This window comes from Geotrypetes seraphini, chromosome 9, assembly GCF_902459505.1.
Source record: "Geotrypetes seraphini chromosome 9, aGeoSer1.1, whole genome shotgun sequence".
Taxonomy (NCBI): domain Eukaryota; kingdom Metazoa; phylum Chordata; class Amphibia; order Gymnophiona; family Dermophiidae; genus Geotrypetes; species Geotrypetes seraphini.
In genome coordinates this window covers 168,550,374-168,563,818 of record NC_047092.1, presented here as the reverse complement: position 1 = coordinate 168,563,818, position 13,445 = coordinate 168,550,374, and the positions used below count along the sequence as shown (strand labels likewise).

Genomic DNA, 13,445 nt, shown 5'->3' with positions numbered 1-13,445 from the left:
TCTCTCTCTCTCAACGACCACCTCAACTCCTTCTTCCGCCAAAAACATTTCGCCGTCCTTGTCCAATCCATCATCCTCTCCAAACTTGACTATTGTAATGCCATTTACCTATGCTTAACAAAAAAAAGCCTCTAAAGACTCCAGCTTATTCAGAACACGGCAGCCAAGCTGATTTTTGCAAAACGTAAATCTGACCATGTCTCCCCACTCCTGGCCAATCCCAGTGATTTCCAGAGTCCAATTCAAATGCTCTTGCCTGGCTTTTAAGATTATTCACGGCATCCTTCCTTCCCTAATCCCACTTTCTTTCAACTCCTCGTGCCCTGACTCCACCAGGACCGCCTATAAATTAAAACTATCCTTCCCCTCCCTACATGGTATTCTCCACGCAGGTAAACTGGGAAAATCACTTCTTTTCAAAATCACAGGTCTCTGGAATGACCTTACTATCCCGCTGCGGAACCTGAGCTCCCTCCATTTATTCCGCAAGCAACTAAAAACCTGGCTCTTCTCTAACATGTAATTTCTTTTTTCCCTTACTTTTCCACTCAACTTATAAACTTATGTAAACCTTTTCCTACCCTTTCTCATTTTTAAGTTCTTGTAAACCGTGCTGAGCTCTACTTCCGTGGAGATGATGCGGTATATAAACTTAAGGTTTAGTTTAGTTTAGTAAAAGAGAATGGATGACTTCCCTATGAGGAAAGGCTAAAAGCAGCTAAGGCTCTTCAGCTTGGAGAAGAGACGGCTCATGGGTAATATGATAGAGGGTCTATAAAATAATGAGTGGCGTGTGGAAAGGGTAGATGTGAATCGCTTGTTCACTCTTCAAACATACTAGGACTAAGGGCCATGCGATGAAGCTTCTAAGTAGTAGATTTATAACAAAAAGGAGAAAATATTTCTTCACACAATGTGTAATTAAACTCTGGAATTTGTTGCCGAAGCATGTGGTGAAATCAGCTTAGCAGAGTTTGTATGAAATGAGTTGGTTGCTGTTTATTTTCCAGTGTTTAAGCCTGTTACATTAATGGGTGCTAGAATATATGCCTGTCTGTCTTTCTTTATTTATGTCTCTCTCCCTGCTCCTGTCTCTTTCTTCCTTTCTTTCTGTCTCTCTCCCTCCTGCTATTTTTCTCTCTCTCTCCCTGGCACCCTTTGTCTGTCTGTCTCTTTTTTTCTGTCTGTCTCTCTGGTCCCCTGTCTGTCTTTATTTTTGTCTGTCTCTCTCCCTGGCCTCCTTTGACTGTCTGTATTTCTTTCTGTCTCTCCCCCCCCCCCCCCACACACACACACACTTTCCTTTGCAGAAGCAGCAGCGGTATTTCCCTTCCCCTCCAGGTCCCTGTGAAGTAGTAGCAGCATTTTCCCCCACCCCCCATTCTCTTCTCTTCCCCCCCCCCACACACTTTCCTTTTCAGAAGCAGCAGTGATATTTCCCTTCCCCTCCAGATCCCTGTGAAGTAGTAGCAGCATTTTCCCCCACCCCCCATTCTCTTCTCTTCCCCCCCCCCACACACACACACTTTCCTTTTCAGAAGCAGCAGTGATATTTCCCTTCCCCTCCAGTTCCCTGTAAAGTAGTAGCAGCATTTTCCCCACCCCACCCCCATTCCCTTCTCTTACCTGAGCTGTCCTGCTCCGTTCGGCCCCTCCCCCTTCCCTTCCCGCGGGCTGGCCTGCTGCGGCCGAAGCTTTTTGTTTTAAGCTTTAAAAGTGCCGGCGGCGGCTCCTGTCACGCTGCTGATCCTCCTGTAAAGAGCAGCCTGCGATGGTGGCCGGCTTTAGTGAACCTCGCAGGCCGCTCTCCAGCTTCGATAGCACGTTCCCTCTGACGCACAGGATCGCGTCAGAGGGAGCGTGCTACTGAGTTGGAGAGCGGCCTGCGAGGTTCGCTAAAGCCGGACACTATCGCAGGCTGCTCTTTACAGGAGGATCAGCAGCAGCAGCGGTGGCGAGTGAGGGCCGAGTTGTGTTCCCTGCCGAGGACGCGGGCAGGGAGAGAGCTTGCCTGGCTTCCAGGGTGAGTGAGGGCGGGAGGAGGGGAGTGGCCAGAATGTTCCCTGCCGCCGGATTGGCTGCCACGGATCAGAAATCACGGCGGCAGGGATCACGAAATTTCAAGAGCGCATGAGTGCTCTAGGGTTTTATTATATAGGATGCCATGAAATCACTTTGCATGATTGACACTGAGGTTTGAATAAGGATACTGAACTCCTCATCACAAAAATTGACCCTGAAGAATGGACTGAAATACATCCTATGAAAGCTTGTGCCATCACGGCATCCTTTTCTATGAATTAATAATCCAAGACTTCAGTTTCCCAGGCAGAAGTAATCAGTTTCACATCATGGTAATGACATTTTAAACTCTACACATTCCTTTGTAAAAATTCTTGAACCATGTAAATGATTTAATAATGTTGAAAGATTATTTGCTCTCTAGCGTTGCTATCATCTTGTAAAAGTGATAGAATGGTTGGGGAAGTATTGTACTATGAGCTAGAGAGTTACACGGGGACAGAAATCCCACCCATCCCCGTCAGGATCCTCTCCGTCCCCACCCATCTCTGCAAAGAAATACCTCCATCCCCGCCCGTCCCCATAAAAAGCAGCAATTACTTCTGACAGGATCATCAGTTCCACAGTTTCTTTTGTGTTTGCGCTGCTGTTTTCCTTGTGGAATCTCTTTGGTGGAACCCTTTTTTTGTTTTCTGTTCAGGTAATTAACTTATAAACCCCCCTCTTTTACTAAGGCTGACGTGTCCATTATATTATATGGACGAACCCTGCTTCCAAAGCATTCCATCCCCGTGGGAGTCCCATTCCCTAGAGGGGGGGGGGGTCCCCCGTGGGAGTCCCATGGGCCAGGGGGGTGTCCCTGTGGGAGTCCTGTGCGTTAGGGGGAGATTCCCGCGATCACCATTCCCAAGCAGACCTCTACTATGAGCCCCTGAAACATGCTCTTAAAATGTTTCCCACCTCCGACTTTTGCAGTGTTGGAAGCTCAGTAATAGATTTAACATATGGTTACCAGATTTTCTGTTTGGGTCATCCAGACACCCTAGACCAGGGATGTCAAAAGTCCCTCGAGGGCTGCAAAACAGTCAGGTTTTCAGGATTTCCCCAATGAATATGCATGAGATCTATTTGCATGCACTGCTTTCACTGTATGCTAATAGATCTCATGTATATTCATTGGGGAAATCCTGAAAACCCGAATGGATTGCGGCCCTCGAGGAGGGACTTTGACACCCCTGCCTTAGTCCCACCCCCCAGACCTTCCCAGTTCTACCCATCCCTGCCCTATCATGCCCCAGACCTCCCTTAGCCCCCCTCCCCCCTGCACAGATGTGATGATATCATGCATGTGACCGCTTGGCGATTTGATAGAAGCTTTTCAAAACCCAGACAAAGTACCAGGTTTTGAAAAGCCGTCCATACCCCCTCAAAAGGCCGGGGAAATCCATACATCTGGTAACCCTAATTTAATAGGCACAGATAAATTGAGTTCTTCCATTTCGGTGGCACTAGAATTTCAAGTGAGTTCAGAAGGAGGCTAGGATGAAATATGCCACAGTAATGTGCAGTGCTAAAGAGCTGTCTTTCTTAAAAAATAGTGCTTTAAGATTAATGGAAATCATCAAGGATATAATACAATGTAGTGAGATGAAATGTTTCTTTACTCTCCTAGAAGCAAAAATATACAGAAATATTTCCCGTTGTTTGGGGTGCCACAAGTGTGATCAAAAAGAACTTCCAAGTGCATCTGGATAAGTTGCCTGTACTTTTTACATCTTATGAGCTCCAGTAAGAAGCTCTCTTTGGCACTGTGGTGAGAATTAGTAAATTTGAGAGACTGAGATCATAGTCCACAAGACCTGGTTCAGGACTGAGGTTCACTCCTATCATGGTATGTGCAAAACTAACGCCAAAGCTGTATTTAAATTGTTACCAAACCAGGCAACGAAAGGAGCCTACAGAGTATCTAGAAATCAGAAGCATGGAGGAAAAAGCCTTACACTTAAGTAGGAGCTTAAATCTTATCACTGGCATAAAATAAACTCCACAGAGAACTTGCTCCATATCTCAAAAGGTGCAAACTAGAGAATGACATGGTGACAAAATTCATCACCATTCCCGTCCCCGCGGGAATCGCGGGAAACCATCTTCATGTCATTCTTTAAGGAGAGAGGGAAGAATCAGAGTATAATTGGGCACAACCACTGACCCGCAAGCTTTGCTTTGAAGAATGCTGGAGTAGAACAGCCTGAGGTTGAAATAGACACTAGAGAATGACAGTCTCTGGTATCCAGAGCAGATATTGTGATGTCATAATGCCTCATTCCACCAATGCCTAAGAGCCAATCACATCAGTGATGTCACAATGGCTTCATTATCCTTGGCTCCCATAAGAATCAGAGTGTGAATGGCCAAAACCACTGACCCGCAAGCTTTGCTTTGACGAATGCTGTTGTAGAAGGACCGAGGTTGAAACAGACACTACAAAATTACATGGGATTATTTCCCGCGGGACGGGAACGGTGATGAATTTTGTCACCGTGTCATTCTCTAGTGCAAACCACTGTGCACAGGAAAGTTAGAAGAATGCTTATGTTTAGCTGGAGAATCGAACACAAGACCTGAATGGCAAGGGGATACTCCAGGACAGAGTTCAGAAACGCTGGTGTAAGGCGCGTTACCACTCACTATAAACAAATGCAAGTTTACAAAACTTCATAAAAAAAACTATTCTCAGCTTTACAACCTCTCCCTTAGGCTCCACTCCCTGCTTTCCATTCCTCAAAACGCCTCTTTAATTCCTATTCCTGTAGCAAGGGACTTAGGGTTACCAGACGTTTTGGAAAGCCCCGACAAGCTCCGGTCGCAGCTGGAGGAACTCTGAGCACGCGTGGATGACGTCGCATCCATGCGTGCTCCAGGCCCGCTGAACGATGGAGCTTATCCGGTAGAAAAGAGATGGCTTTGTGGGGGTGATGTGTCCGGGATTTCCCGGAGAAAAATATGGCAACCCTAAAGGGGCCTGTATGTTAAAAAGTTCTTCCGGATTCTTCCTTACTCTATAAACTTGAGAGCCACCTGTAAATACTGATGATTAGATAGATAATGACTTGTCTCGAATAAAAGATCACTGTTCAGCTCTTCATGAATTATGCACTTAATCAACCAGGCACTGTACCAACCCAGTGCTACAGAAAATACTCTCATCAACAACTTCCCCAACCGTGACAAACTACCCTCACTGTTCCCTCAAAGCCAGGGGTGTCAAAGTCGGGCCTCACCAATCAGGAGCTGCGTGTCAAAGCAGCTCCTGATTGGTGAGGCCCGACTTTAGTACAGGAAGAGGCGGCGCTCCAGCTGCCCTCTCCTGTCTCCCCTGCCTAAAAACCGTATTTGTGGTTTTTCAAAATTCACGGGGGTTCCTGGAACATAACCCCCGCAAATTTCAGGGGAGTACAGTACTATTTTTCTGTGGGTGTGATCAAAGTTGTTTGCATATATTATATGCAGGTACTTTCTCTTGCCTCCATTGGGTTCAGTGCCTAAGAGTTGTGTTGTTTTTTGGGTTGTTGTTTTTTTAACCTGGGGCAATAGAGGGTTAACCCTTTCAGGACCAAGGGACATATTTGTCCCATAACTTAAAAATCCTATAAATTTTGATTGGGATAGTCTACAGTTCTAAATTTGATATGTACGGATTCCATATGATACTGCCTTTATGTAAACAAACTGGTTCCGACATTCATTCATTAGCGTCGTTGCTAGATTGACGAGAAGATTCACTTGCCACACTGTCCATAAGCCAGAAGTGTGATTTTTTAAATAAAAATAATGATATTTCACAAAAAAAATCAATTTTTTGGCATCTGCAAGCCCTTTTTACCATAAAAATGTCGTCAAAACCACAAAAATTGGCCTACGATCCTTATGGTCCTGAAAGGGTTAAGTGACTTATCTAGAGTCACAAGGAAATGCAGTGGGAACTGAACCCATTCCCCAGGTTCTGAACCCACGTTGCCCCTAGTGACCTTGGGCAAGTCACTTAATCCCCTATTGCCCCAGGTACATTGTGAGCCCACCCGGACAGATAGGGAAAAATGCTGAACCCACTGCATTCGCCAATAGGCTACTCTTCTGGTTAAACTATAGAATAGCCTGAAAGTGTGGCAAGAAATGGGTTTATTTGTTGTGACAACAGGCCCTGTGTGGAGATAACCCTCCCATCAATAAGCACCAGAGACAGATAGGACTGCCTTGGAAAAGAGCTGCTCGGATGGAAGACCAACGAGCCAAGTAAGAATTAATACTGTTTTTCTTATAAAGAATGTTGTTTCGCAAGTCATTATATTGCTGTGGCTTAATTTAAAGGGACAAGTGATAAAAACAGAAATAAGAGGATGTGTAAATGTGGCTAATTTAGTTGAATTATTTGATTTGTGTTTTATGCTTCTCCTTACTTAATTTTCTTTCTTATTCTCAGATACTGTTTGCTTTTACTTGAAAACGGATTAGGACTTGTAGTTGTATAACCACACTCAAAGCAATTTACATGCAGGTACTTGAAGCATTTTCCCCTGTCTGTCCTGGTGGGCTCACAATGTACCTGGGGCAAGGGGGGATTAAGTGACTTGCCCACTAGGGGCAACGTGGGTTTGAACCCACAACCTCAGGGAGCTGAGGCTGTAGATTTAACCACCGCACCACACTCTCCTTGTTTACATACTGTCATCCACAATACTGCTTACCTCAATTAACACATGACTGCAAATTTCCTGGAATGCCTGCATGCCAAATGCCAAGCACCTGTGAAGGCAGGAGAGAGCTGCATTCTAAATACAGAGCAAGGGGTTGATATTGCTAATAAGTGGTGTATGAGAAATCTATCACAAGGAGAGAGCATGCTAGGTTTACTCAGGAACATTCTTTCCAGTTCTTCCATCACTCTATAATAGAGAGCTGCATGGGGACAGAAATCCCACCCGTCCCCGTGAGGAATCCCTCTGTCCCCGCAAAATCCCACCCGTCCCCACGAGGAATCCCCTCCATCCCCACCCGTCCCCGTGAGGAATCCCCTCCCGTCCCCTCCCGTCCCTATAAACTTCAGAAATAGTTATTTCATTTAATTATGCTACTGAATTAAAGGCTCTGCTAGAGACCCATTTACAAATAAGCAAAGACGCTTTATTAATTTTGAAATATTAATTGGGAAGAATACATACTTTTTAAACAGGTTTCTACCAGAGCCTCTAATGTAAATATAAAATATAAATACTCAGCTGATGAGAACCCCCAAGCTGTCAGCTGAGGACTTCCTTTGCAGTTGGCCAGGGGTCCCTTTTGCCAAGCTTGGCAGGCAACAGTAGCGTCCCTGAGTCACAGATGCTGGCACCTCAGTGGCTCATGGATGCTGCCAGTGACTGCTGTGCTTGGTGAAGGGGAGTTCTGGCTGTCTCTAGAGGAGGTCCTCTGCTGGTGGTGCTTGGGGATCCCCACCAGTCACAGCAAGGGTCAGCAAGTACTTCAACACTGTAGAAATAAAACCAGAAATGCATTTCCTTTTCTTTTGAACACAATACAAAGACATCTGCTATATACATTTCCCAAAGCTAACATATTTTAATCAATAAATTCCGGTTTTTACCTTTGTTACCTGGAGCCTTATTTTTCCATCAAGTTGGTCCCAGTTTCTTTTTTCTGCTTTTTCATCTTCTTTAAATTCTTCTGTTGCTGTCCATTGGTTCCTCCTACAACGGTCCAGCATTTATCCCTCTCTCATCCCCCGGACCACATGCAGCATCTTTCGCCCCTGACCACCAACCCAATGCCCAACATTTCTCCAGCACCATGCCACATTTCTCCCTCCATTCCCTTCACCACTATGTCCAACATTCCTCCCTCTTGCATCCCTTTCAATCTGTCCCATTGTTCCCTTTCCACCACATTTCTCCCTCTCATCTGTATCTCACTCCCTCCCTATGACCAAAAATTCTCCTTTCTTCCATTCCCCATGTACACAATCATCTCTCTTTCCCTCTCACTGACACACCCACACCCAATTCTCCCTTTCTATTCCCTCCTCTACCTCAGCATCTCTTTCCCTACCTTCCTCCATCCTTTCTCCCAAGTTCAAGCCTTGAAGTTCTGTGTCCCGCGTTTGCCTCCCACATTCGACCCCTTCTGTGTCCCACGTTTGCGTCCAGATAACAGCAGGGGTTGGAGGCAGCTTGAGCCAAGAGGCTCGTCTTCTTTTCCTGCCTACAGCACGAACATGTAGCCAACCGGAAGTCTTCTCCTGACGTCAGAGCTGACGTCGGAGGAAAGGCTTTGTGTCAATCACGTGCAGGGCCTATTTGGAAATACTGTGCGCCCATGAGCTTGTGTCCTGAAAACTTTCTTTGCATGGCTGATCCATTTGGTCTCCGCAAGCCACAGAATTGAGGATTTCTCCCCCCAAGTTGTTTGTTTTTTTTCTGCAGTGATTTTTTGCTCTGATTCACCTGCCATGCCTGTCCCTGGCGTCTGGCACCATCCGGCCTCTCCACTGCTGCCCTCAAATCCAATTTCCACCAGATCCACTCAAAAACTAAAACTATCCTTCCCCTCTTTAAAAGGCATATCCCATGTTGGTAAACTAGGGTCTTCCCTCCCCTTCAGAATCACTCAGCTCTGGAATAATCTTACTTCCCTTCTTCGTAACTTGAGTTCCCTTCAACTATTCCGTAAGCATCTGAAAACTTGGCTATTCTCTAAAATGTAACCTTCTCCCCCTCTCTGGTACTCTAAGCCCTAACCTCTTTTTATACTTATTTCTATAATTCCATTGGAGTTCTGTTCTATCTCAATTCCTGTAAACCGTGCCGAGCTCCACATTGTGGAGAAGATGCGGTATATAAACCCAAGATTTAGTTTAGTTTAAATGTTGGGTGGCGTGCCAGTTTCATGGGGAAAGGGGCATCTCCATCCAGGACCACGGCTTCTGCCAGCCCATCTCCATCCCCCTGTGCATGGACATCGCCTACAACCAGACCATCATGGCCCTATATATTGAGCATTTTTCCATAACTGGCATCATCAAAATAAAAGCAGTAAAAGCCCAAACAAACCAAGTATGGTTGGGTTTCAGGCTAGAAAATTCTCTGGTGCCTTTCCAGTTACTGTTACCTGGTAATTAACTGGAACTGCCACAAGAACCAGGAGGACGCCGTGCTGGTCTATCTGCAAACGGGTGCGGCAGGGATGAACACATTCGGCTTCCAGTGGGCAGAACCATTCGGAAGATGGGGGGGGTAGGTGCTGCTCTCCAAACTCTCAGCCAAAGAACTCCCACACTTTCAATTGCCAACCACTGCCCACCACAGAGACCAAGTCCCACACATTTGATTGCCTTCACCCTTTAAGCACCCCTCTGGTCCTCGAGGGCCGGAAACCAGTCGGGTTTTCAGGATTTCCCCAATGAGTATGCATTGAAAGCAGTGCATGCAAATGGATCCCATGCATATTTGTTGGGGAAATCCTGAAAACCCTACTGGATTCCGGCCCTCGAGGACCGGAGTTGCCCACCCCTGGTCTATACTGATATGGTAATCGGGGAAAAAGATTAAAACTGCAGCCAAACTTTTATTTCCACTTAATCTGGGTCTGTTGTGTTAATTTGTGGCTTGGAATATTTGTGTTGAGTGTTTGACAGGTGACTTGACCGGTGAATCATTCATAACTTGAAATGAGACGGGCTGTGAAGGATGAAAAGAATCAAGTGGGTTACATAGAAAGTTAAAGTCCAGCTTTATACTGGACCTTGTCGGCACTTTGAGTCAATGAGATCACAGGTAAGACATTTACTTATACAGGACATTGAGCAGGAGATGAGAAATGTGGAGGCCACTCTCTAAACAGGTTCTCTCAGCCACTAAATTATCTTTGCTTTTCTGGAATGAGGTAGGAAGGGTCAATTTGGACAGACTGGATGGACCATTTGGGTCCTTTATCTGCTGTCATTTACTATGTTACTGGTCGTCATAACCTCAGTCTATGCCAAAAATGTTTTAGATATGTATGATGAGTTTGTATTTTTATCTTAGTAAAAAGAAGTAAAAAAATAAAAAAAATTAAATCTGAAAGCTGGAACACAAGGTGCAGACTGATCAGGGATATATATTTTTTTTTTTTTAACAGTTGCCAAGCGAGACACATAGACTACTGACTTCATTATGAAGGAATTGTTAAGGTACTTTTACTGTCCATTCTACTAAAAATCTATCTCCTCCACTTTTATCAAACTGCGCTGTCAGCGGCGCGAGCTAAATGCCGAGTCGCCCATTCTTTCTACAGGCAACTCGGCATTTAGCTCGTGCTGCTTGGCAGCATGGTTTGATAAAAAAAAAAAAAAGAGGGGGTTATGTGAAGTAAGTATAACCCTTTCAAAACTCTAATCAAAATAATAAGTTGTTCGATATTGTGGTCACTGAAAGGCATTACATTTAAAACCCATTTATTAAATCATGAGAGGGAGAAAAAAAAAGCCTCAAAATAACATAGCAGCGTATAACAATCTGTTCAATTCAACTGCTTTCAATATTATCATAGGCATTAAAAAAAAAAAAAAAAAAAAACCCCTCCCTTGCACTGCAAACCAGGATTAAAAATGAAAATGGCCAATCAGGTGCACACGACAGGACTTATTTTGATAAGCGGGATTTCTTCCACTCCAGTGTGTTTGTAACTTTATCCCCGTCTCATGACTTCCGACAAGAGACCTTGTTTCGCCAATACTCCGGCTGCTTCAGGGCAGAAGCTCAACCATCCTCCGTGCCCATTTCCACATCTAATGGCAGTCCTGGACAGCCCGACGTGCGTTCCTGATTGGCAGTTTTCATTTTGCCTTTTGTTGTCATGACTTCAAAATCCAAATTTAGTGTCATGATGTCATTTCCAGGACTAACAGACCCCTGTTCCAAGCTGCAAGAGCAAATGATTACATCACAATGAAAGCATTGCTGGAAAGCGACGAAATTGATCCTTTGGATCGAGGTAATACGAGTTGTCAATTTGTTTCAAAAAATTAACTTTTCAAGCACACATATAATTCGACTAGTTGCCACCGGAACATTTGGTAATGTTTGTTGTGAATGTTGCTTTCCATGCAACAGTATCTTTGAATCCAGCTGTCTTGTCTTCTTCATACATAGGGGATTTTGAAGAGACAATTTTGCACGTTGCTTTACTTAATGATAGCAGAGAAGTTGCAGAAGTAATCTTGGACCAAGTTCCAGCTTTAATTAATGTACCGATGACTGCAGCCAAGTACAGAGGTACTGGATGTCATTATAAAAATAAATGTAGCTCTTAACTGCAAATGTTATGAGAATAGGTGTTGATAAATTAATGTTATTTTGTTTCTAATTTCCAATATTAGGAATTATTACATTACATTACATTACATTAGGGATTTCTATTCCGCCATTACCTTGCGGTTCAAGGCGGATTACAAAAGGTTAATTTAAAAAAAAAAACAGAGTTACAATGATTAGCTAGAAAGGTAAGTTGTAGATCTTATAAACATTTAGCGGGTTGTTGAGGGTGAGGTGGTTTGTAAGAGAGTTAATAGGTGGTCATAGTGGGGATTCTTTTGTTATTATTAGTGCAGTAATGGGTAGATCAAATGTCAGTTTTAGAGTTACTAAGAGGTCGTGGTGTTATTGCTGCTTCAGGAATTTCTTGAAAAGTGTGGTTTTTATTTCTTTTCTGAACGTCCTATAGTCTGGGGTGGTCATCAGAAGGTTGGAGATCTGGTTGTCCAGCCTTGCGGCTTGAGTGGCTAGGAGGCCGTCGTGTAGTTTTGTTCTTTTTACTTCCTTGATTGGGGGGGGGGTATGAATGGGGAGTGCGTTTTTCTGTGTCTGGTAGTGGGTGCTTGAATTATCAGGAAAGAAATGGGGGGTCAATCGGGAAGTGCTGTACAGGGGGATGGGAGGGAGTAATGGAATTCCCTTTTCCCGTGCAGAATCTTGCCGCACCGGCCATGTCAACACCGAATCTTGCCATGTTGCAGTATCGGCAGCAATTCTCATGCACTACCCGCTGCTGACCCGGAAGTTTCTCTGTGACAGAGGGGGCATTTCTGGGTTAGTGGCAGGCAACATGTGAGAGTCGCTGCTGATACCATGACCCGGGGAGGATAGGAATAAAGTTGAATGCACAAGGGGGTGATGGAAGAGGTAAACTAAACTTAACTAAACCTTAAGTTTATATACTGCATCTTCTCCATAAAGATAGAGCTCGGCACGGTTTACAGGAACTTTAATATAAGGAAGGAAAAACATAATAAGAATTAGTGATTATAAAGAGGGTAGTGAGAGGAAGAGGAAGGAAAGTTGGTGGCACAAGGGAAGGAGAGGGAGACATGCATTGTGAGGGGAAAGGATGAAATTTCATATAATGGAGGGGAGGAAGGGGGAGATGGTGCATGGAAATAGATAGAGGGATTTGACACAGGGCACAAGGAAGGGAGAGAGAGAGGTGTTGGACATGGGAGTAGATGAGAGGGAGAGAGAAATACACAGGAGGTAAAAGGAGAGAAGGAGGGATATGTTGGATCCAGGAGCAGAATGGAGGGATGCCTAGAAAAGGAAGTGAGGGAATAGAGTGGGAGAAATGCTGGATCATGGGGGAGAATGCAGCAGGGAAGCGATAGGGAGATGTCAGGCTACGAGGGTGGTGAGCAGATGCTGGGCTATAAGGGTGGAGGAAAGTAGATGCTGAGAATGGTAGAACCCTGAGGGGGAGGAGAGAGTGGCAAGAAAATGGATAAAACCTAAGAATCTTATAGTTTTTCCCTTCTTCCATTAACAGCGGGACCTGGAGTGACCCGCCTCTATATAACACATTACCCCCTTCCCAACATACCTTTCACCTATCTCAATGAGACAATACACTTTGTTGGTAATACCTGGCCGCAGCCCTGTTTATTGAATATTAACATATTCAGATAACATTTACATAAATCAATATATAAATTAACAGCCATAAATAACACATTAACAATAACCCATAACAATGGTATCACCATTGTGACCTTGATCCCGAGCTACCATTAGATGTAATTGGCCCCCGACCCCGCCGTCTAAGCTAGGGTCCGAGGGGTGGCATGTCCCACACATGCCCCATTATCCAGGGTCATCCGACCCACCAGGCACAGCTCCCAGCCGGCCCACCGCTCATCCCTTGATGAGCCCATTAGCCAGTAGCTCGGGATACCGCCACCCTGACTACCTTACACACCCCAAAACTAGAGGGTGGGCGGGCGGGAAAGCTGCTTCGGAGGACCCAAACTGTTCGGGTCCTCCGCAAGCCCTGCCTTTTAACCCTTCCCTCCCCCACAATTCCTTTCGGCCGCGACAACCCACGCGATCCCTTCTTAGTGACCG

General features: G+C 45.0%; 1 protein-coding gene across 5 annotated transcripts in view; it reads left to right on the top strand.

Moving 5' to 3' along the window:
* Positions 1 to 6,272: 6,272 nt before the first annotated feature.
* The window catches only part of LOC117366304 (transient receptor potential cation channel subfamily V member 6-like), a 51,015-nt gene continuing 43,842 nt past the window's right edge, over positions 6,273 to 13,445 (top strand). The window contains exons 1-6 of one of the 5 annotated variants that reach the window (XM_033957527.1): positions 6,273 to 6,315; positions 6,503 to 6,577; positions 9,700 to 9,848; positions 10,195 to 10,246; positions 10,955 to 11,049; positions 11,208 to 11,330. In XM_033957527.1, coding sequence (XP_033813418.1) covers positions 10,230 to 10,246; positions 10,955 to 11,049; positions 11,208 to 11,330 — 235 coding nt within the window. In that variant the 5' untranslated portion in view covers positions 6,273 to 6,315; positions 6,503 to 6,577; positions 9,700 to 9,848; positions 10,195 to 10,229. The remainder of the gene's footprint in view (positions 6,316 to 6,502; positions 6,578 to 9,699; positions 9,849 to 10,194; positions 10,247 to 10,954; positions 11,050 to 11,207; positions 11,331 to 13,445) is intronic. The other 4 variants (XM_033957529.1, XM_033957530.1, XM_033957528.1 and 1 more) reach the window with 4 other exon arrangements.